The sequence below is a fragment of the Hypanus sabinus genome, chromosome 3 (assembly GCF_030144855.1).
Source record: "Hypanus sabinus isolate sHypSab1 chromosome 3, sHypSab1.hap1, whole genome shotgun sequence".
Taxonomy (NCBI): Eukaryota; Metazoa; Chordata; class Chondrichthyes; order Myliobatiformes; family Dasyatidae; genus Hypanus; species Hypanus sabinus.
In genome coordinates, this window is record NC_082708.1 from 140,709,232 (window position 1) to 140,735,260 (window position 26,029).

Below are 26,029 nucleotides of genomic sequence, written 5' to 3' on the forward strand. Positions count from 1 at the left end.
TGTCCAAACCATTGGAGTTTCAACATTTTTGCATAACTTTTAAACCAACATCACATGCAAGCATGGACAAGAAACTAGCTAAAAGGGTGCTGACATTAAGCACTGCCCAGAACAGCAGAAGCCTGAACAGTCAGTTCAGTGCAATGAGAGGTGTTAGCATCGTGTTCTATGAGGCAATATTTACCTTTGCTTTGCAGAAAGTGTATCACATGATCACTGAAAGTGACCAATTGGTCTGCAGATCTGAAGAATCTTACAGGTAAGAAAACAATGAAGCTGCCACCAAAAATAGCTTTCAAAGTAAGAATCTGAATGCAACACTAGCTGATCGCAGACTTCAGTTATGAAAATTTTCTGTGTATGGGAAGGAAAATCTAAAACGTTGGAAATGCATGTATTGTGTTTACTTGATCGAATTTCCTAACACAACAAACAGCAACAATAGACCTGTACATCATTAACATGACTTCATGCATTAGACAGGATTAAATCAGGCATAACTCAAACTATGCTTTCACCCCAGCAGTGAATTCAATACAAGTCTACATCCTAACAAAATTACAAACAAAACTATATTTATTGTTCGCTTTTTTATTAAGTAGAACATAAAAATCAGTTCCCTTAATTAAATCTATACATGAGAAACATAAAAGTCAACATCTCACAAACAATTGTAAAAATGCTTTGGACTTTAGCACTCTTCTAGCACTTATTTTAGCAAAACCAACGTGGACAAAGCAAAAGACAAACAGCACCTCAGGCACATAAAGATTAAAACAGATGAGTAAGTGGGAGTGTTAAATGGAGTGAAAGCCCATGATAGCAAAACAAAGATCAGGATACAAACAGCTGGTTCTCAGAAAACAGATTATGTTGGAATGGAAGGAGATGGAAATGGCACCATTAAACACGATTATAGTGGCCGAATTGATGCAATATAATTCCTGTGTTACATGACTATATGAATGGGAACTGAAAGCAGACTGAGAGCACTGAAAGGAACATTATTGCAAGCATTGCTACAAATATTAAAGCACTTTACAAGTTTATAAATTGTCAGTGACATTCTGAGCAGTGTTCCTCAGTGTGTACCTACAAAGCCTTCTCTTCACCTCCATCTGTAGAATACGTTAGAGGCGCTTGGGTCTTCTGCACAAGTTAAATTGGTATATCATGACAATGAGACCTCAGAATTTCAAAAACAAGTATTTCAATTCCATATACTTTACAGCATATGCAAACTTTTCAGTGGTTCTAAGCTTGACCTCATTTGGAAGTAGCAGTCTGAGAACTGGGTAGTTGGATGACCAAGCAATTTCCTTAGACTTACCAGAAATGTGCTCTTCTTCAAGAAGTTTCATTTGGTGGTGGAATATTTGCTCTTGGACACGGCAAATTGATCTCTTAATCTTCTCTCTTCTCGTAACCATATAAGTAAGGTTTCGAACCTAACGGGGGAACATCAGAAGCTGTAACACCAGTTTTTCAAAGCAGTTTAACAACAGTGCAAGAAACCAATTCACATCTTAAAAATGATCAGAACTCTGAAAGTCATCAGCTAATAACAAATGCTACATGTTTGGAAACTTACCTGCATGGTCTTCTTCAAAGAAAAAAAACTACAACTTAATACTAGCCCACCTAGAATACAAACAGAAACTGCTGAAAGAGCAAGTCAATCAGTACCTGAAAGAGAAAGAAGCTTTAATTTCTCGGCCTGCTCAGAATTATTCCTCATACTTAATTACAGAACAGAAACACTGATAGTTTTGTTACAAATTACACCACATCTGCAACTCACCAAAATATTTATATACATAAAATACCCTCCCCACGTGTGCCCTCTGCCCCCCACCTCAGGAAGCTGACTTCATTTCAAGAAGTAAAACGAGCAAAACTGTTTGAAAGCTCCCTACCACTACAACATAAACTAAGGCAGAAAAGAAACATTAATTCTTCAAAAGCCTTAAAAAAAGGTCCATTACATTTCAACCTCTGAAAGCAAATTTTCCTTAAAATAGTCTGTGTTTTTGTACAACAATTAAATCTTGTAGCCTAAAGGACTTGGCAGGAGAATGTACTGTGTGTTATGTCCAATGAGCACATCATATGGTATAACACTCATCATTATGGACTTACCATCAGCAATAGTACTGGAGACCTGCCGGCATCTGTTAATTACTTTAAATGGGACAGGTCTCCCCCGGTTAACAAACATTCACATGACACATCTTCACTATTCTGCATAGATACTTTGATAATAGATGTACTTTGAGCTACAACAAAGGAGGCTGTCTTACAAACGCGGGTCCGTAAAGACCAGTAACGTTTCATTGGGAAATAAACATGCTCTTTAAAACAGAAATAACTCTTGAACACCTGCACACTTCCATCTGATCAAAATGGCCAGCGGATGAATAAACTCAAAAATTTCAGCTTGTCAAAACAAATGTAGTTTGCTTCCAGTTTATTGCAACCTAACAGAAATGAGATTGACCAGTATCTGGTATTCTGCACCCCCACCCACTCTCCATGAAAGGTGAGGAGTTACTTTACCTTCAATTCAAATTTTAACATTGTACAAAGAATTCTCTTGGAATCTAACTCCCTTCGTAGCTGAGGGAGACCTACATCCTTAAAAACAGAAGGTATTTTATGAATATAAAGACTTTGGCTTAAGCTCATTTACAAACTGTTGAGCATCCAGAGTAAAATCTTCACTGCTTGGTCAAGTACACACTAACTCCCTCACCCCAAACACACGAGCCATTTCCACAACACCAATGAAACATTGCTTCTGTACGGGAGTGTGAGATATATCTGCTTATAATGGAGCTGTCAGTCTACACAACATTAACTGCCAGCAACCAGAGAGAGAGGGGGAGCAGTGCACATATAAGAGGATGCAGTAACTATTACAGTGCTGTACAAGCAACAGTGCAGAAGACAGTGTCAGAGAGGATAGAAGTAAAAGCAGAAAATAAGGGCAACCACACAGTAAGTACGATATAAAAGAATGCACCCAATTTTATTGGATTTCATTACAATACATGTTATAATACTGTACATTCAACACTGCACAGAGTTAAATGCCAACAGTTTGAAATAAACGTAAAGCCATAAGGGAGTAGCAGAGACAGACCTGATCGTGGTACAGATTAGAAAGAATATAGGGCAAGGATGCAACAGCAAATATCTACAACTCCTTCCCTACTGCAATAGCAACTATTACAAATGGACTTTATGCCTCAGCCCCACAACAGTCACAGTCCTCATCACAAATCTGAACTTTTTGCAGAATATTTCAGGTACACTGAAACTTAGCATATGTCATGGAATGGAGGACTTCCAAACTTTGATGTCTGATGCCGTCAATTCTAATGCTGCTTTTAAAGGCAATGAAGAATCAACTCCATGTAATCAATTATGCAGAAGAAACTGGCTACTGTCAACATGCTGAAAACAGTTGATTTGTAAGGATGTGAAATTGGATCATTGTACAAAAACATCAGTGTAAATTAGCAGCACCAGTATAGATGGAAAATAATTACATTTCAATCCCTGTTTTGCAAGATGAACTTCTTTAAACTGCCTAAACATAATTCTGAAATCCTTTGTTTAATAGATTGACTTTGCTACAATTGAAATAAACATTAAGAAAGCAACACAGAAATTAGATTCATATAATACCCCAGAAGAAACAAGTATGCTTTAAATTTGATCATCGACATGCACACAGCCACAAATGACCATATCAGCAGGCACTTTATTCCAATTATGCCCTTTTAATTAGCCTGGTGAATGGATAGCCAATTCCATCAATTGACTGAGGAAGTAGTAAGACATGATCAAGATCATGGATAGCTAACAGCTGGAACAATCAGAGAGGGACAGTTGAACATGCAATGGAAAGTACACGTTTAACTGCAAGTTCACAATGTAACATCTTCAAGATGATGATTAACCCAGATGGAATGATCAGTTACTCAGTTTCTGAGCCATATATAGAATGCCAGGATGATTCTCCAAATCTGCATAGTGGCATGTGACAGGCAGTTAATTCCCATCCACCCCAAATACAATCTTCCCTTCTCTGACCCACTGCGCAGTTCATTTCCTGCAAGTTTTATACCTAAATTCTGGACATACAAAATGTTAAACGCAATTCAGGGCTTTATTAAATCATGACTGACAGCAAATTGATGTCAGCTAACAAGGTCAGGGTTGTAATCTAATCTAAACCTAATAATATGAACCCAAGGATTAGATCACTATCTAATTCCTTGTAACTCATCCTTCATTGGTCATTATTCTATATTTATGCCATAGGGTAAAAATAGCACAGTTCTAACTGCATTGCAGCTATTTCTAGTTATGTGGAAATACACACCAAAACAGTATATCAGCAACTCTTCTTCTACTATTTAAAAAAAAGAAAATCTCTAACCGATGATGGTATGAGGACTCATTTGGAACATGAACAGGAAATACTGTGCCAACTAATGAAATAAAGCACAAAAGCCAGGACAACAAAAGGTTGTATGAGAATATCCTAGCCTGATATTTAATCAAACATTTTGACGCTATCACTTTGGTGTAATGTTTATTGCACATAATTAATTAAAAGTGCATTACAGTTTGTGCCAAATTTAAAGTGGCATGACGAAAAGTGATCTGATCTGTCTAGTGATGTGATAAGTAGGAAGTTTTTACTGTGGCACAGTTAATACACAGCCCCATATGCTAATAAACCACAAGAAATCTGGTAGCTCTGTGCGCAAACTGGATTTGATCTCCCATAATCCAAATGCACAAAACAACTATAACTGTTTCAGCAGCCACTCTGCAACTAAGCTCCAATGAGAAAGTTGACAAAGACAGCAAATTGATGACAGCAGCCGCAAACTTAAAAGAAAAGGCCAGCCCAACATGAATCAAAAGACATTCATACTTTTAACTGATTGCATAAACCAAGAGGGTCATGCAGGTTACTCAAGACCAGAAAGTACTTCATAAAATGCAAGTTAGGATCCCACTAAAGGAAATATGTACATGCATGTCATATAAACCCTGAGATTAAGAGGCAAGTGTATTTAAAGAAATAATAATATGGTAACAAATAAATAAATAGGAAAATATTGAAAATATGTGGAAATAAATATTTACTGGCTTAAAAGTAATTGGAGAGCATAGTTCTATTAACAGATGGGCTTAGTTCAGTTAAGCAAATTTACTTGACTGTCGAAATAGAAACGTAACGTAGGCATAAATCTTTAAACTGTCATAGTTAACTGATGTAATTGTCACAAGTTCAGTTTATTCCCAATCAGCAAACAGCTAACAATTGTTGAAAATCCCTGCTCTCTGCCATTTCTGGACAGTACTGTATAGATATGAATTGGCTACACAGTACCGAATTAATCTAACATCTTTACAAGTAAAAACTTTAATTTTCTGTTGGTAACTAGAAAGCATAAGGGACGCAATTTAGAGAGGACAAGTGATGCAAACTGTACTGAACACCACCCCCCAATGATACTCAGGCAATAAAGATAACTAAATTTAACAGTTAGAGAATGTGCTCTTGACCAGGCATTAAGATAATTAAAATTTAACAGACCATGTGCTTTGATTCTCAGGAGATGCCAACTAACGAAATACAATTTGAGGAGCAGTCATTGCTAATGGGAGGGTAAGTGAGGCAAGCTAACCTTTCTAAAAGGCCCCACACAACAAAGGAGAAGCTGTTAAGTCTGGAAGGAGACAATGTTTGGGGGAAACCTAATGCCAAGATATTCATAGTGGTCACACCCTTTCTTAATGTCATAAAACTGATCATTTCTAAATGAGAAGAATCCTATAAAGAAAGAAGCCAAGCTAAACAGCTGTTGGTAGCATTTACTGTATTAAAAATAACATTCATTATTTAAGCTTTCTCCACGATGTAGAAAATTTGCTCCAATCCTACCTCAGAGTTCTCGAGCTTAGTTACTGTATTTCACAAGTATTACAAGCAAAACTAAAGTGAAGTAGTGGTGTGCCTTTTAATTAATGCTGAGGAATTGTTCCAAAGGTAATTTCATCTTCCAGTTTCTTGCCCATCAGCAATTATTTCTTTGTTGTTGCAGCCGGTGAATGTTACAATGGGGAATTTCATATACAAGCCAATGCCCATATCCATGTAATGCCTACAGCAGCAACTGCATACAACATGGAAGAAGAATTTTGAGCACATTTGCTTTTCTCAAGCTCCTACTGCTCCAGTAGAGGTAACTTATTCAGCTTGGAACAGGAACAAAGCTAACAAGCTTGGTGGCTCCTATAGTTCAGAGGCAAATATCTGGGATTTCTACAGTTCTTAGTGTGAAACCAACATATCCCACTGATCAGAAAAGCAGCAAAAATGGTCATTTATGCTCTTCCAGAAATCCACCAGTCTCTGTGACAATGACAAGAGCTTCAAGACTATATATGACACTATATTTAAGTTTTCTGGGAAAATATCTGTAATACTTCAAACACATTCAGTTTTGTCTTTCTAAAGTTAATTTTCTTACACTTCAAGTACAGTTGAGAATTCAAGTAAACTTGAGAATTTATCTGCAAAAATTGAAACTCATGCTTGAAACTGCTTAGCTCCCAACCTAAAAAGCTCATGCAGGTAACTGTTGAGTAAAGGCTATGATAATATGCAGCAGGCAGAAGAACCACCATCGACAGCCCACTAAAACACTTCCAATGGTGTGCATGACTGAAAACACAACAGGAGACTTGAGCACCCAGATAAGAATTAAGATTAAAAAGTCCCGCGCTTCACAAATTGACCAGTGGGACACCACTGATTCCAGAACAAATACAATCTTTTCAATAATTTTTCTCAATAATTACAAACAAGAACTTAAGAGAAAAAAAATTCCCCTCAGAAAGAACAGTAAACAAAATTTCATTAATTTCTTCCCACACACGTGTTCAGCTCAGCCAAAATGGTTGTGCTCGCAGCATCAGAAGGGAAACTATATAGACAAATTGAACACTTTCTCTTTCTGGAGTTCCAAGAATATTCCTCACTTTCCAAAAGGAATGACATGGCTCTACTTCTCAAATTTGATACAAATAAATTAATTCTAATGTAGATCTTCTGTGGCAGAACACCCCAATTCAGCAAGGAATATTGCTTAGTATTTGAGTGTAGAACTTTGGTCACCAATCACAAAATTTACATCTGCATAATCTGCCATCAACAAGTTACTTCAGAACTACAAGAGGAATCCACATTTTACATAAAAACAGCATGACAAAAATAAACAGGTTTCAGACTGACAGACACTCCTTCAATGTTATTGCCTCTTCACCTTTCCTACAGTTAAATCTGAAAACCTTAATTGGGAATGGAGGGTTTGAAGATTTTACTGATGGCTGCTGTAGAACTTTTTTTCCCAGCCAAGGTCTAAACAGTGCACCAGAAAGTTAACTTCCTTCAAGTGTGCTGGATTGTCTTTATTAACTTGATCGTGGTTTGTTCATAAATAAGTTACTCAGAACTTGGTACCAGCCTGCATCCACTTGAAGGGAAAATTTAACCACTAAGATTCTCCCAGACCAGCTCAATAAAAATATTTGGAAGATAAAAACTTTCAGAATCACAACATTCATTTTCTAAAAACATAGGGAATTTGCAGGGAGGATGATATTAAATTGCAGAATTGCAGCTCCAAGCAACAGCACTCACCCTCTCTAGGTCCTGTCGGAGGTGGGTGAAAAGCTGCAGCCGTCTGAACAAGACATCTTGCTCCTGCTTTGCCAGATTGTCCTCCTCATCCTTTTTGGGAGTGAAGAGAGGCTTATTTAAGTTGCTCTTCCTTTTTCCTTTCCAGTACTGGTAAATAAAGTCCACAAGCTCCTCAGACAACTTCAAATGCTGGGCCACGTCGGAGATGCTGACAAAGTTATAAAATTCATCCTCCAGTTCTTGGAGCTTTTGCTTACGGAGGCTGATCCTCTGAGCCTCTGCCTGGGTCTGGTCCATGCTATCCAGAGCACTTTCCACAACGGTGGGTTTCTCCTCTCTCTCTGCATTGGAATAGTTTTTTGTTCCCTCATCTGGCTCCTTGCTGCTGTGCTTTGGACAGTAAGATTTAAACTTCACCTCATCATTTTCTGCCAGTATAGTCTTCATTTCCAAATTGCGATCAAATGCACAAGTCACATGAAAGGCCGTTCGACAGTTCTTCACTGAACACTGCAGGTATTAACAAATTGAAGCACAGTCATTAAAGACAGTATGTCATGTACTCAGATCTACATTGCCGGCTCTATCTTTGATATATTTCCTTTTAGATGTAAGATGGATTTCAGTAATAGCCACAAAAAGATCAAAAACTTACTTGCTACTAACTATTTTGCTAAAAGTAAAAACAAAATTGACTAGCTTAAACAGAGGAAAACAGCCTTTTCCTACCCTCTGAAGCACAAAGTTCCAAACAGTTCCTTAATGTCACAATTCAAATAATTTGGAAATGGATCAATTTAGACAAGTATTGTCTTTAATTTTATACACAGAACCCTATTAGAAGTTAAGGGAATTGTTCTGAATATTAAAAAAAAAGATTGGTTGAGACTCAGCTGTAAAGTGACACAACATTCCACTTCAGGCACCAAACAATGGGCAGGGCTTCAAGGTCAAGGGCAGAATGGTGCAAGGGAAGGATGACTTCAGAAATTAGGAAAGGGTGGGGAAATTGGAATTGAGCTCTGAGTAGGGGATTTACTAAATGTTCAAAATAATGAGGAACTACGGTGCAGTGAATAAATGGAATCAGCTACAGTACCATTGGCAGATACATTATTAACTGGAGGTACTGGAAATACTCAGCAAGTCAGGCAGCATCTGTGAAGAAAACAACAGGGTTAACATCTAGGTCAGTGTTCTCTCTTCACAGATGTTCTTAAATTGCTGAACATTTCTTGCTTTATTTTCTTTTCAATTTTTATCACCAATCTTCCCTTGTAAACTTTAAAGTCTGTAATAAAGAACTGTATTGCTGAGCAGCAATATATTGTATGTGTATCGATTGCCCACAGAATAACACATTCACTTCTTTGCTCCAGCACTGACCCGTGTATGAGTGGCCAAGTTAATAAATCAAAGCAATTTATATCTTTTTAAGTTCATAGCCATGTTATTTTGGCCTATAAAATACTTCGAGCAAAGTTTTTGCACAATAACTTCTAATTAACATACAAAAAAAAAATCAATGGAAGTCCACTCTTTCCCTGTAAAGGACAGATAATAATGGCATGGGATAGAAAGACTTTGCTTCAGCATCAAGATTGTATCACTGGACAACAGGGTGCAGTTTATGACTTTCACATTCAGATCTTAGCCACACCTTCCCTTCAACTGTTGGAATACCGAAACGGATTTCAAGCATGAAAATGTCAACTCAAACAGCCTTCAGGAACTAAATGTTTTTGCTGGGTAGTTAATTAACATAATTTTGTCTACACAATTATTGTGCCAAGAAAAGTTAAAATCTCAACATTTAAGGCAAATGGCTAGAATAAGCTAAAATGTGAAATGTTACTAACAGAACAAATAATTGATTCTAATCTACAGAAGAATAGGAGATAGTAGAACATAGAAGGTTTGTGTATAAGTTAATTAAAGGCAGGAGATCAAAAGGTTTCATGCCTTATTTATCTTGTACACAAATCTATTTTGTTCTGGGACCCGGATTTACTCCTGGGAAGAGAAGTTGAAGTGAAGCATGATCTAGCCCAGAGGTCGGCAACCTGCGGCTCCGGAGCCACATGCGGCTCTTTCATCTCTGTGATGCGGCTCCCCGTGGTTTGTTAGCTTTTGAAATGTAATTCGAAATTTGAAGATTATGGTGATCTTGTACAATCTAAAAACTTTGTGGAGACCCCATTTCCTGGCACATCCGAACCGGCTCACAATTAGCCACTGTTCCAGCTAAGGGAGATAGCCTACGGGGGTTTGTGAGTACGTGTCTTTTGGAGCATCCGCGCCCACGGGGACAGGTTGAGGGAGGCTTTAAAGCAAGGCTGTTTAGTTCGAATAAAGTTACCTTTGACTGCAGTCTTTATTTTAGCGCTGCGTGTAGCACACCGCTACGTGTTTTTTATCGCTATTAATATACATCACCACTGCCAATGCCTGACACCCGCCAGTGCGCGCTTTCTTTTAATTCTTCGATCCAAGGTAGGCTAACTATGGAGTAACCTTCAACCCAACGTCTTTTTTTCGGAGTTCAAAATGTTTTTGTTGCATGCAGAAATGTAATTTTGTTTTCTCTGCAGGAGTTCATCAATTTCATAAATGCAACACATTATAGTTTGTTTATACATAGCATAAAGGCAAAAAAACCCGTTGTATGCAGTGTTATTTCATTTTAAATGTCAAACGGGTTTTGTGGCTCCCAGTGTTTTCTTTTCTGTGGGAAATGGGTCCATATTGGCTCTTTCAGTGGTAAACGTTGCCGACCCCTGATCTAGCCAATAGCAATAGTTAGGTTAAATGATCTGTTTATGTTATATATTCTATGTATTTTGTATATTCTTGCTATGTTGCATTGTGCCCACAAATCTAAACAAATGTACTCCAATGTGCATTATGTAAGAATGGAAACTTTGTTAAAATAATTAAAATTATGAATGAAAATTTTACCTCAGTAACTGAACAACATGAATTAAGTATCCATAAAACACATTCTAGATTTTAATCAACTTCCTGCTGATTAATTCAACCAGCGAAGTATCATACTCACAATTATTTGTTTATTGCATGCCTTTTTACCTCATGTTAATTCATACAAAACGAAGATAATTGATGTGATAAAGTTACTTGAAAAACTGCTGGAAATTCAGCAACGAGACTTTAGTTTTCCAAACCTGTATGCAAGCTCCAGTCTTTTCAGTACACAAGCTGCACACTAATGCCCATCTGCTGGCGGGGACATGTGATATCTTTGTAATAGGCTCCATCTTTTCTGGACAGCCTATGCTAACCTAAATAATTAAAACAAAAAGAGTCAACCAACCCAGATTGCATTTTTCTTTAAATATAAAACAAACCTCATCAGTAAGGACCTTCATAAATGCAATACAGTGTACACATCCTGCAAATGTATTGGCTTTATCTCAACATCAACACTGCTTAACTGAACAGGTACACAAAGAAAGCATTTTTATTACTTTGACTTCAAAATCTGAGCCAAGTCTTCAGAAAATAAAAGTGTTTATCCTGGCTTCACCTTATGGCAATCATTCTGAACATTATCCAGTTGGAGATATCCATCACAATTGGACTAAAAGTAACACCAACTTCGTGGCAGCCAAATCATGGCTTTCACAATTCTGCTTACAAAAATTGGAGGCAATTACCTGCTTCTATTCAGGCTCTTTGAAGTTTGCAAATATTGTTGATGTGCACATACAATCTTATACCACCTTAAGAAACCACATTAATACTTCAAAACACCAAATTAATTGTTTAAGGAAATGGTGGTGACTCCAGTAATACTGTTTTATTGTCAACTGGACTACAACATGGCTGGCAGTGGTATCTCTACACATTTAGATTTGGATTCTGTGCCTAAACGAGACAAGCTCTCATGATGCAGGGAGGCCATATGAGTGGCAATGGTGCCATGGGTTCAAAAACTAAGTTAACAGCACTGAATGTATTGACCATAAAAGGTTTTGCACTGTTTATTCTTTTGTGAATGCTTATTATGAATAAAGTTTACTTTTGGATTATTCCCAATGGGCTGCAAGGAAATATTTAGAATTGGAGCTGCAGCCACATGATGCAAAGGGAAAAATTGTTACTTTAGACACACTGGCTGCTTCTCTTAAAGAAAATGGACAAGAGTATGTAAAGATTTTAACTGGCAAAATTATTTGTATGTAGCATTCCAACTAGTTAAATGCCAATTAAATACTTCTTTCTCAACAGAAATATATTGAGAGAAACTAACTTTGAAAACATATTCAATTTTCTTATTTTTCTCTCCACTTTCTTTCCGGAATCTCTTGACACAGATCCCACATCACAAGATAGTTATTAAACATGCTCCTGGATACAATCAATGATGCTCACAATCAGGTTCAGAAGAGAGGGCCAAGAATCTAGGCCTCCAAATGTATCCCTTCTCTTACCATCATTCCTATTTCTCTTCCAACACTAACATTTCCACAGAAATAATAATAATCCCAGTTTAGCTTCAAAGCAAAAGTTCAAGCCAACCTATATCCTACACTTTCACATCACGGCCCCATCTATTTTCACAACCGTCTTGACTGAGGAGATTCTGGATCAAACTTCACCCAGAAGTTGTTGATTATAATTATTGTGCAGTTATGAGAAACAAGTCTATTGCATGAATTTCCTGAGGCTAAGCAATTAACCATAAAAATCATTACAGCTTTAATCAAAATCAAAGTTCACCATGAAAATATAAAGTCCTTTCAAAACTGACTCCTTACTTACAAACATCTAACAGAATGACAGAATTTTTCATATAAGAACATAAGAAATAAGAGCAGGAGTAAGGCATCTGGCCTATCAAGACTGCTGCACCATTCAATCGACATGGCTCCACCTACCTGTGCTTCCACCCCCACTGTCTGTCCAACCGTCTTAAATATACTTAATGAGGTCGCCTCTACTATTTCCCAATGCTGAATTACTGAAACCTACTACTGTCTGGGAAGAGTGTTTCCTCTTCATCTGTCATAAACCTGCTTTCTTGAAATTTGAGGCTATGTCTCCTAGTTCTAGTCACACCTACCAGTGAAAACAACTTTCCTGACTCTATCTTATCATCTCTTCCATAATTTTATATTTTCTGTAAGATCAATACTCACTCTTCTGAATTTGTGATTCAAATCTCTTCACAGGCTATATTAAAAATATTTAATAACTCCTACAAGACAATCTCTGTAGAAATTCATGTCATTGGAAAACTAATCACTGTATCTTAGTATCAGAACTAAAACTCTAAACGTGTTCTATTTAATTACTTCATCGTCAGAACATGAATGGAATTTCCCTTTAAATGATTGCAGTTACCACAGAATCTCTGACAAGGACAAATACTGAGGAAACTTACCTCAGGGATCCATAAAGCACAGCTGACATGAACCCACTTTGTTCCGCTGCGAGTGGGCTTCATGGCTCCACCTTTCTTGGGGCAGAGCAAGCATTTTGGCTGGACACCTAGTGCACAGGTTCGACACAGCCAGCTGCCTTCAGGAACCTTCAAAATTCCGTAACAAGCCTGTAACAATCGCACAAAAAATGCATTGAATACATATGCCTGATGCATACTCATTGGGCTAAAGGTCTGCTTCTGTGCTGAATATCCACCCGTGTGTCTGTCTGTCTAATATCTCACACACACACACACACACAGGGACTCAGGCATGGCGAATGACTAACTCGGGTATTCACTGGCAGATCCTGGGGCATCAGTTAAAGCAGATCTCACTACCAGTGTTCAAACTTGTATGACTGTCAGTGAGATAGGGCAAACACTGAGAAGAATCATGTTCTTATAACAGAGCAGTCAATAATCATTAATAGTGCCCAATTACTGCTGAAGGTTACAAAGAATTATTCCCTCCCTCCCTTCAAATTACAAGAAAAATGGTCCACCCAAGCTTTGAATAGTGGAGAGGCTACAGTGCACGGCCAATTGCTGGTTCAGTGAATCAGCATGGTTGAGAAAGACAAGTTGCTCTACATTTAATTACAGATAAAGCTTGAGGAGCAGGAAATAAGCCAAGTTGTTCTCAGAGGTGATTGCAGCTAGAGAACAATCTGCTTTGGGCACTGGCTCAAAGAGATAACCCAACATTCAGAGTGGACAGGTTTTAAACGGAGGCATACAGGGTAAAATTCTACAGCAGACACAACTGCTCTCCAAAAATTAAGCTGTTATGGATGAATCAGGATTTGTTTTTAAATCAACATTGAGTAACCTGCAGGATAAAGAGGGATGTGAGCAGAAAAGTAGTTCAAGTGAAAGACTGAGCCTTAACTTTAGATACTACACTGGGCTCTATCACAAAAGAAGAGTACTTTTCATGCTATTAACTTCTTTAATCATTTTAAACATTTCCATAAGATCATTCCTTTAATTTTCCTTATTTGAGAAAAAACAAGGAGACATTTTTCAATAAATTATTGCTAGAGCAAATTGCTGTTCTATTATAATAGAAGTGGAAAGGAATTTATATGCCGACCAGAGATATATAATCTGCTAAATGAGTATCTTATATAGTTATTAAAATACTAAAAACTGTAAGACTTTTGCACCAATATACTACTTATTACAGAAGAAGTCCTGTTTAATGCAGTCTTTACTTTGGGACTTTAGGCAAGATTGCAATGAATAGTACGGCCGGAAGACATGTTACAAGGATTTGCTCCAGCTTTTTGGTGAGCGTTTGCACCTTTGGACTCCTTGTCACAAATTTGACAGATTGAAATTGTTGTATATTAGAGGGATAGTGGGTAGGAGGTCACAATTGTGCGAGATTACAGGCCAGTAGGGATTGGATCTTCAAGGAAATAGGACAAACAGAGGCCTAGGCCAGAGACTGTAGCATTGAGATTTCAGGATCTGCACTAGCACCATTTGTACCAAAAGTGGTTTTAATACTTGCTTTTCATGTGCAGATTTATAGGCAGTTGCTTCGTGTTCATCCTTGCTCAATAAAGCTGGTCAATAGCCCAGTACACTACCTGCTATTTTTAAAAGGCCAAGTCACATCTGAAAGACTGTTGCTCAGGTTTAGAAAATGAGGTGGAAAGGGATTTCTATGGAACCTCTTTAATCAAATAGTTTGTTACCCCAATGACAGAAGTAGTCAGTGGTTTTATTTTTTATTTTGTAATAATAAAACCACTTATTACAAAAGTGGTTTTGTAATAAATATTGTTCTTGGTGCCATCCACTTAGCATTATGTCACCTTTAGCACAAATTCTGACAACATCCACCTTTACACTTGACAATATTTCTAAACAGTCTCTTTGCTTTCAGGTTTTCTATTTGATGGCAAATCATAAATGAATTGCTACTCCATCCGGAAAAATGACAAGTTATTACCTCCGCTGCTTTGTAACCAACTAAAACCCACAGAGAGGGCATATAATACAGCGAAGATTAGTGGGAAATTAGAGGATTGGGAAGCCTTTAAAAACCAATAGAAAGCAACTAAACAAGACATTAAGAAGACAAAGATGGATTACAAAAGTAAGCTAGCCAATAATATTAAAGAGGATACCAAAAGTTTCTTCAGGTACATAAAGTGCAAAATAGAGGTGAGAGTGGATATCAGACCACTGGAAAATGATGCTGGAGAGGTAGTAATGGGGGACAACAAAATGGTGGATGAACTGAACAAGTATTTTGCATCAGTCTTCACTGTGAAAGACACTAACAGCATGGTGTAAGTTCCAGGTGTCAGGGGCATGAAGTGTGTGAAGTTACCATAACTAAAGAGAAGGTTCTTGGGAAACTGAATGGCCTGAAAGTAAATAAGTCACGTGGACCAAATGGTGTACAAACTAGCATTCTGAGAGAGGTGGCTGAAGAGAAAGTGGAAGCATTAGTAATAATCTTTTAAAAATCATTATATTCTGGAATAGTTCCAGATAAGAGGAAGATGTCAAATGTCACTCCACTCTTCAAGAAGAGAGAGAGGCAGAAGAAGGGAAACTACAGGCTAGCTAGTCTGACCTCAGAGGTTGAGAAGATGTTGGAGTCAATTATTAAGTATGAGGGGGATGTCACGTGATGACGTAGGATCGAGACGCTGGAGCTCTCTCGTAAAAAAATCAATAAACTAATGTTTAAGTGAAGAAAAGTTAGTTAATACTTTCTAAAAGTTACTTATAAACTACTCCAGATTGTTTCAAGTTATGCCTCACAAACAGAAGATGAAGAAAACTACTACCGTGAAGGCAACGCAAGTTGGAACTGAATCAAGGCCCACTTCTGCCACAGAACAGTGGGCTCAGGTACATGATACCGCCGGCGATACAGAACAGGAGACTGCGGCAACATCGACCATTTTTAAAGAAAAAGACCAACGAGAACTGCGCAAACGTGAAGGAAGGAGCATGCGCAAACGGGAGCAACCAGAACTACAAATCCCAGTTACAACTGAAACCGAAAGTGAAAGTGAATCTGAGAGAGAGTCAGATTCTCTGGAAAATTCAGACGAAGATGGAAGTAAAAGTTTTTCTGGAAATATGATGCAAATAATGAGTAAATTAGAAAAATTAAATGCATTAAAAGTAATCAAAAAAAAGTGATAAATATGGAGATTATGTTTGATAAAATGACAAAAAGACAGGGAAAAATGGAAAAGAGAATTATAGATTTGGAAACTACAACGGAGACATAGTTGAAAGAATGAATAAAATGAAAGATGACATTACGGCCTGGACATCAGAAAGAAAACAATTCATGGAAAAAATTGATAAGCTTGAAAATTTTAGTAGGCAAAACAATATTAAAATTGTTGGACTTAAAGAAGATATAGAAGGAGAAGATCCAATAAATTTTTTTCAAAAATGGATCCCTGAAAAATTGGAAATGGAAGAAGATACTCTAATTGAAATTGAAAGGGCTCATAGAGCGTTAAGGTCAAGACCTCAAGCTGATCAAAATCCTTTTGAAGAGAAAGAAGGAATTTAACCCAGCGAAAAATGTTTTATGGGAAATGGGTTATAAATTTATAATGCATTACCCAGCAACACTGATAATTTTTTTGGAGGAGGGAAAAAGAAGATTTTTTACCGATTATCGAGAAGCGGAGGAGTTCGCACAAAAACTTCCATCTATTCGCTAATTACACATAGAGATTTCCAAGCATAATGGATTAAAGATGAAGATGGAGACAGTGAATGGAAGTGATGGACATTTAAGGATGATACAGGGGAGAAAAGCAAAATTTCAGAAATACTAATTGAGAATAGTATTTTTTTTCTTCTTATATATATATATATATATATATATATATATATACTTTTTTATGTTGCGGGGGGGCTGGGGAGCTTTGAATCGGTTACTACGGGATTCACATGTGTAATCATGGCGATTGCCATGACCCGTACAATAGAGGGGGGTAATGTTGTGTTCTTTTTTTTCACAACATTAGTAGGGGGGTATTTTGTTTTTTTCTTTATACTCTATTTTTCTTCTATCTTTCTGACTGGATGATCAGTGGGGACACACATAGCAACATGGAGAATTTTAAAAAGATTTCCCAAGATACCATGAAAGCTGAAAGATTAGGTATTATTATAGATTGGAGTAACATAATTAAAAATAATGACTAATTTACTGAATTTTTAAAGTTTTAACGTTAATGGGCTTAATGGACCGCTGAAAAGAAAAAGAATTTTAACATACTTTAAAAAAATGAAAACAGATATAGCTTTTTTTTTACAAGAAACACATTTAACAGACATAGAACATCAGAAATTAAAAAAAGACTGGGTTGGAAATGTTATTGCAGCTTCATTTAATTCAAAGGCGAGAGGAGTTGCAATTTTGGTTAATAAAAATTTACCAACTAAAATACAAAACATATTAATTGATTCAGCGGGGAGATATGTAATTATACATTGTCAAATTTTTTCAGAACTATGGACTCTTATGAATATTTATGCAGCAAATGAAAATGATGTAAAATTTATACAAGAGGTCTTTTTGAATTTGGCTAACGCACATGACAAAATATTAATAGGTGGAGATTTTAACTTTTGTCTAGATCCAGTTTTAGATAGATCAACAAAGGTTGTCACAAAATCAAAAGTAGTAAAATTAACTCTATCATTGATGAAAGACTTAAATTTGATTGATATATGGAGAAGAATTAATCCAAAAGAGATTATTCATTTTATTCAAATAGACATAAAACATGTTCAAGGATAGATTTTTTTCCTATTATCAACGAATATTCAAGATAGAGTGAAAAATATGGAATATAAAGCAAGAATATTGTCAGATCATTCTCCTTTGATAATGACAATGACAATGATAGATAAAGAGGAATCAATTTATAGATGGAGATTTAATTCAATATTACTAAATCGTCAAGATTTTTGTGATTTTATGAAAAGCAGATTCAGTTCTTTCTAGATACAAATTCACATACAGTTGATGATAAATTTATATTGTGGGAAGCAATGGCATATTTGAGAGGTCAGATAATAAGTTATACTTCTAAAATTAAGAAGGAATATATCATAGAAATAGACCAATTGGAAAAAGAGATTACAAAATTAGAAAAAGAATCTCAAAGAAATATGACAGAAGAAAAACGAAGACAACTTATTAGTAAGAAGTTACAATATAATACACTTCAGACATATCAAACAGAAAAAGCAATTATGAGAACTAAACAGAGATATTATGAACTAGGTGAAAGATCACATAAGGTCCTTGCATGGCAGTTAAAAACAGACCAGACTTCTAAAACAATAAATGCAATTCGAACAAGAGTAAGTAAAATTACTTATAAACCTTTAGAAATTAATGAAATTTTAAAGAATTTTTATTCTGACTTGTATAAATCAGAATCACAAAATGATAATGTCAAGATAGAAAGGTTTTCATCACAAATAACTCTTCCAAAATTAAATACGGAAGAACAGAAGGGATTAGGTATGCCTTTTACATTGAAAGAGGTCGAAGAAGCTTTAGGATCATTTCAAAGTAATAAATCTCCAGGAGAAGATGGTTTTCCGCCAGAATTTTATAAAAAGTTTAAGGATTTATTAATTCCTCCTTTTATGGAGTTAATACATCAAGCAAAAAGAACGCAATAAACTTCCAGAATCTTTTTCGACAGCAATTTTAATAGTATTGCCAAAAAAAGAGATCTTTTAAAGCCAGCATCATATAGACCTATTTCTTTATTAAACACTGATTATAAAATAATAGCAAAAATCTTATCTAACAGATTATCTAAATACTTACCAAAATTAGTACATATGGATCAAACAGGATTTATTAAAAATAGACAATCGGCAGATAATGTAACTCGGTTATTCAGTATAATTCATTTGGCGCAAAAGAGGGAGGAAATGAGTGTGGCAGTTGCTTTAGATGCAGAAAAAGCATTTGATAGATTGGAATGGGATTTTTTATTTAAGGTATTGGAAAAATATGGATTAGGAGTATCTTTTTATAAAATGGATTAAAACCTTAAATACTAATCCCAAAGCTAAAGTAGTGACAAATGGTCAAATTTCAACACCATTTCAGTTAACAAGGTCAACTAGGCAAGGTTGTCCATTATCACCTGCTGTACTTGTGTTGGCAATAGAACCATTAGCTGAATTAATTAGCATGGACCCAGATATTAAGGGTTTCAGAGTTAATCAGGAAGAATACAAGATTAACTTATTTGCTGATGATGTTCTGCTTTATTTTAACAAACTCATTGCACTTGTTGCGTAAATTATCCTATAGATTAGAAGAATATGGGAAAATATCAGGTTATAAAATAAATTGGGATAAAAGTAAAATTTTACCTCTTACTAAAGGAGATTATAGTCAATGTCGATTAATAACTCAATTTAGATGGCCGGCAAACGGTATAAAATATTTAGGTATAAGAGTTGATAATGATATAAAGAACTATATAAATTAAATTACTTACCATTATTGAAAAAATTTCAAGAAGATCTTGATAAATGGATGGTATTACCAATAACATTAGTAGGTAGAGTAAATACCATAAAAATGAATATATTCCCTAGACTACAATACTTATTTCAATCACTACCAATACAACTACCCCAGAAGTTTTTTCAAGAGTTAAATAAATATGTGAGGAAGTTTCTTTGGAAAGGTAAGATGTCAAGAATATCGTTGGAAAAATTGACATGGAAATTTGATCTAGGAGGGTTACAACTTCCAAATTTTAAGAATTATTATAAAGCAAATCAACTTAGATTTATTGCATCTTTTTTTGAGAGAGATAGACCGGCATGGATTAGAATAGAACTAAATAAAATAGGAGAAAATACACTAGAAGATTTTATATATAAATGGGAATCTAAATGGATATGGGAAAAGAAAGAATCTCTTATATTAAAGCATTTGATTGACTTATGAAATAAGATAAATGTTGATGATGAGACAAAGAAATCTTTATTAGCAAAGAGATCTTTAATTCAAAATAGACTTATTCCTTTTACAATGGATAATCAACTTTTATATAATTGGTTTCAAAAAGGGATTAGATATATAGGAGATTGTTTTGAAGGAGGTATATTAATGTCATTTGATCAATTAAAGAATAACTATAAAGTACCAAACAACACTCTTTTTTGTTACTTCCAATTAAGGGCTTATTTAAGAGAAAAATTAGGTCAAACAATGTTATTGCCGAAATCTAATGAACTAGAAACTTTAATTCAAAAAGGAAAGACTAAAAAATTTATTTCTTGTATGTATAGCTTGATTCAAAAACAGGCAATTAAACAAGGAGTCCATAAGTCAAGACAAAAATGGGAAAGTGACTTGAATATTAAAATTGAAGAAACAAATTGGTCAAAACTAAGTCTTGATAGTATGACAAATACAATAAATGTCCAGTTAAGATTAGTGCAATATATTTTTTTTACATCAATTATATATTACACCACTAAAAATAAATAAATTAAACCCAAATTTATCCGATCACTGTTTCCGATGTAAACAAGAAATCGGTACTTTTTTACATTCTACTTGGTCTTGTTGTAAAATTCAACCTTTTTGGACAAATTTAAGAGTTTTATTGGAACAAATTATTGGAACACAACTTCCACATAATTCAATATTATTTTTATTAGTTGACATTGAAGGGATAAAATCGAAACCCAAATTGAATAACTATCAGAAAGAATTTATAAAAATTGCACTGGCAGTAGCCAAAAAGGCTATTGCAGTTACTTGGAAATCGGATGCATATTTAAGTATAGATCGTTGGAAGAATGAAATTTAGAGCTGTATTCCACTTGAAAAAGTTACTTATAATTTAAGAGATAAATATGAAACATTTTTGAAAACTTGGCGCCCTTATTTACAAAAGGCAGGATTAAATAAATAGGTGCTCCGAAGATAAAATTATTGGTTATTTGGGGAAAGAAATAAATATATATACTAAAGTTATTTTGAACTCCATGGAGCATGTGGGGATCTCCCGATATCCAGGCACTCTTTCTTTTTTTTCTTTCTTTCTTTTTTGTTTCTATAGGGATGTTAGGGGGGAGGGGTTAAGAGGAGGGGGAAGGGTATATATATTTTTTTACATATTTTCTTTTTCTTTCTGTAATTATTTGAAAACTCAATAAAAAAAAGTTTTTAAAAAAAATTATTAAGTATGAGTACTTGGAGGCACATGATAAAATAGGCCGTAGTCAGCTTAGTTTCCTCAAGGGAAAATCTTGCCTGAGAAATCTGTTGGAATTCTTTGAACAAGCAGGATAGACAAAGGAGAATCGCTTGATGTTGTGCACTTGGATTTTCTGAGGGCCTTTAACAAGGTGCCACACATAAGGCTACTTAACAACCTATGGCATAACAGGAAAGATTCTAGCATGGATAAAGCATTGGCTGACTGGCAGGAGACAAAAAGTGGGAATAAAGGGATCCGTTTCTGGTTGGCTGCCGGTGACTAGTGGTGTTCCACCATGGTCTGTGTTGGGACTGATACATTTTACATTACATGTCAATGATTTGGATAATGTAATTGATAGCTTTGTTGCAAAATTTGCAGATAGGTGGAGAAGCAGGTAGTTTTGAGGAAGTAGAAGCTACAGAAAGACTTAGACGGATTACAAGAATGGGCAAAGAAATAGAAGATGGAATACAGTATTGGGAAGTGTACAGTCATGCACTTTGGTAGATGAAAGGGTTGACGATATTTTTAAATGGAGAGAAAATACAGAAAACTGAGGTGCATAGGCACTTGGGAGTCCTTGTGCAAGATCCCCTGAAGGTTAATTTGCAGGTTGAGTCTGTGGTGAGGAAGGCATTAAAGTTAGTACTAATTTCAAGAGGATTAGAAAATAAAAGCAAGGATGTAATGTTGAAACGTATATAAAGCACTGATGAGACCTCACTTGGAATACTGTGACCCTCCCTTTATCTTAAAAAGTTTGTGCTGAAACTGGAGAAGGTTCAAAGGAAGTTCACGAAAATGACACCAGGATTGAATGGCTTGTAATAGGAAGAGCAACTGATGGCTCTGGGCCTGTATTCACTGAAATTCAGAAGAATGAGGGGTGACCTCAATGTCGCCATCGAATGGTGAAAGGCCTTGATAATCTGGATGTGGAGAGGATGTTTCCTATGGTGCGAGAGTCTAAGACCAGAGGACACAGCCTCAGAATAGTGGGGTGTCCTTTTAGAACGGAGATGAGGAGGAGTTTCTTGTTTCTTTAGCCAGAGTGTGGTGAATCTGTGGAATTCTTTGCCACAGGCAGCTGTGGATGCCAAGTCTTTATGTATATTTAAGGCAGAGGTTGATATGTTACTGATTGGTCAGGGCATGAAGAGGTTCAGGGAGAAGGCAGGAAGGAAAATTGGATCAGCCATGATGATGTGGCAGAGCTGATGTGATGGGCCAAATGGCCTCATTCTGCTCCTATATCTTATGGTCTAATGATAATAAACTTTACCGATATACCACAGAAACCAAGCCTTTTGATTTAATTTGTTCTAAACCACCCATAATACTGGAACCTTATCAAAGTAAAACCATTCCCTTATCATCACAAAATTGCTTGCCTCCACTTCTGCAATCCTTCCGTCCCAAAACAACCATATCTGCCATTGTTTTGTGCCCCTGTCTCTGTCTAAGCCAATGTCTTAGTGGCTGTCCATCTATTCTCTACCCTTGATAAACTCCATCTACTTCTCATTATTCACTTCCTAACTGATCCACATTGGCTCTCTGCCTGCCAAAATAGCACATTTTAGTATTTTTGACAACTCTAAATCACTCAATGCCACATCACATTTCATTTCAGTTTTTAAAACCTTCAGCCATCTCCACAGCATGTCACCAATAACATTAGGTTGTTCTGATAAAGAATCTTTCACTTGAAGTATCAATTCTTGTTTCTCTTCCTACAAATACTATCTTAACCCACTGAATGTTTCTAGTTTTCTCTGTTTTACCTAGGATGTACAGCAATGCAACTTACCATCTTTAGAATTCTCGCTCTCCCTTTAAAGGATTGTTCACAATTCGAGGTTTAGACACCTTCCCTAATGTTACTTTTAGTTAAGCTTTCCTTACACGGTTAGTAATGCACCTTAGTTTCATCTGCTTAAACCACCTGCTCACATGCTGATCTACAGTTACCATTGTAATGCAAGACATTAATTAACAAAGTGGTTTTGGACACTGTCAAGTTCCTTTCATGCTTGGCTTGATAACAGGAGCAAACACTCATTTTATCACAGGCTTGTTTTCCAATTGAATGAATGAAGTCATTCAGTAAAATAGTTACAACGTGCTTGAATGCATGTAATCTTACCTGATGGACACAAATATTGCACTTGTCACAGAAAACCATTTCATTGCCATCTTCACCATCTGGAGATTGACAAACATCACACACCACATCTTCATCATATTCAATCCCTAGACCTTCTTCTGTCTCAATGGCATGGTTCATATTGTCATCACATCTCCGCTCTAGTTCTTCCATGACCCTCTCCATGGTGAATTCATCTAAGTCAGCCATCCCTGACAGATTGAATGAAAAAATTGTATTATAATCGTGCAGTGTGCATTTGTTCAGATGCTGAAACTTTCCCGACAGCTGAACAGGTGCCAGCCCTTGTTCCCAAGACAATGGAGCAAGGAAGCTCCTTACAACTGTATTTATAATATAAAATCACTTTGGGCACCTCACTCGTTCAATCTAGCTAGAAGATAAACAATTTCTTTCGTATGCTGTTAACATCTACAAGAAATAAAAGTTTACAAACTTAATACATTTTAGGTGTTTTGAATTCAAGAAATCACATAATTTAAATCCAAAAATACAAATAAAAGACATGCCACAGCATTACAATGTGCAGCATGATGAATGGACAACACTAAACAAAGGCTAAATACCTTCCCAAGTGCTACTTAGCTGCTTTGAAGCATTTGTTAAAATTCGGACAATTCCAATCAATTCTGTAGGGCACCATAAAGCAATTTAATAGCTTTGGAGATGTCATGCCATTAAGCTTCCTTTGTCTTTTATTTTCTCCGTGTGAATCAGTGGCATCCAACCTGCTCAATCAGCTTCCAGCAATGTGTACTTTGATTATACACATACACTAACTTGAACCCTCATTTACTTTGCTTCCAATAAAAACAGATTTATCCCACTCAGACACCTTTGACATTATAGTTCCCCTCACATGTCTGCATGGTGGGATTTAGAATACAGGGCTCTTCAAACACTTATTCAAGGGTTCTCCTACCTGAGGGCAAATACGTCCAGTAACTTTTTTGAATAATCATTAAGACACACATTAGACTAAACCCTCAGTAGAAAGGGACTGTAAGTTTCAGTTTCCAGTTTATTAATGAGAGACATGAAATACTTCCTATTTGCGTTTGAATCTATTCAAGGTTCAATTTGATTTGCCGTATACAGTTACATCTATTAGGAATTTGCTTTGGTGTGTTAGTCAGGGCACAACATGCAACAAAACATGGCTTGTCATATGAAGAATGTTTTATGGCTCTAGGCCTGTATTCACTAGAATTCAGAAGAATGAGGGATGATCTCACTGAAACCTATTGGAGTGTTGAAAGGCCTTTGTAGGGTGGCGGTGAAGAGATGTTTCCAATGGTGGAAGAGACTAAGACCAGCAGACACAGTCTCAGAATAGAGGAGCGTCTGAATAGGACAGAGATAAGGAAATATTTCTTTAGCCAGAGGGTGGTGAATCTGTGGAATTCTTTGCCACAGTCCGTTGTGGATGCTCAGCCTTTATGTATATTTACAGCAGAGGGGTGGCCAGCATAGTAAAGGAGCACTTTATAGCACCGGTAACTGGTTCAATTCCCATTGCTTAGTGTAAGGAGGTTTACACTTTAGCCGTGACGGCAGGCTTTTCCTCTGGGTGTCCTGGTTTCCTCCCACAATCCAACGTATAGGTTAATTAACCAAGCAACCAACAATTTCCACAAGAGGCATAGGGCAGAGATGCATATCTGGTTGACAGTCTACCCCAAATGATACTTGTTTGTCCATCTTTATTCGAAAGATCATAAAATACAGAAGCAGAATTAGGCCATTCAGCCCACTGAGTCTGTTCCGCCGTTCCATTGTGGCTGATTTATTATCCATCAATCCATTCTCCTACCTTCTCCCTGTAGCTTTTGACACCCTGACTGATTAAAACCTATCAAACTCCACTTTAAATACCTAATTACTGGGCATCCACAACTGCCTGTGGCAAAGAATTCCACAGATTCACTATCTTCTGGCTAAATAAATGCATCCTCATCTCTGTTCTAAATGGATGGTCCTCTATTCTCAGGCTGTAGCCCCTGACCCTAGGCTCCCCAACTATAGGGAACACCCTTTCCACCTCTGTGAAACAACAGACACTGCGCTCCCTAGAATAGGAAGTATTGTGGGAAACAAACTGTATATTCACGTAGACTGACAAAACAATTAGCTCCAAGCTAGATGATGAATGGGGTGGGGCCAGGAAGACCTGGACATCAGCTAGAGCTGTCAAAAGGAGTTGAGTAATCAGAAACTATGAGAAAGATATAGCAGCACTTTAACAACGAAGCAAGACTTAAGTCCCTGACTAAGATCAGGTGAACTCAGAGAGTCTGGATTGAATTTTTGATAAAAATCTTTCAAGAGTGCACATAAAAAATACATAATGAAAAGTGGTTCTGATCAGGAGATCAGGCACAGAATGTCTATTAAAAACAATTTTATTTCAGTGACAATTATTCAAGTTATAC

At 36.4% G+C, this 26,029-nt stretch overlaps 1 protein-coding gene across 8 annotated transcripts in view; it reads right to left on the minus strand.

Annotated features, from left to right (window-relative positions):
- The window catches only part of LOC132391695 (protein Jade-1-like), a 157,610-nt gene that overhangs the window by 9,516 nt on the left and 122,065 nt on the right, over positions 1-26,029 (minus strand). For all 8 annotated transcript variants that reach the window (XM_059965225.1, XM_059965224.1, XM_059965227.1 and 5 more), the window contains 5 exons: positions 23,577-23,788; positions 13,134-13,301; positions 10,912-11,028; positions 7,730-8,239; positions 1,331-1,448 (listed from right to left, as the gene is read on the minus strand). In XM_059965225.1, the coding sequence (XP_059821208.1) occupies positions 1,331-1,448; positions 7,730-8,239; positions 10,912-11,028; positions 13,134-13,301; positions 23,577-23,788 (1,125 nt within the window). The remainder of the gene's footprint in view (positions 1-1,330; positions 1,449-7,729; positions 8,240-10,911; positions 11,029-13,133; positions 13,302-23,576; positions 23,789-26,029) is intronic.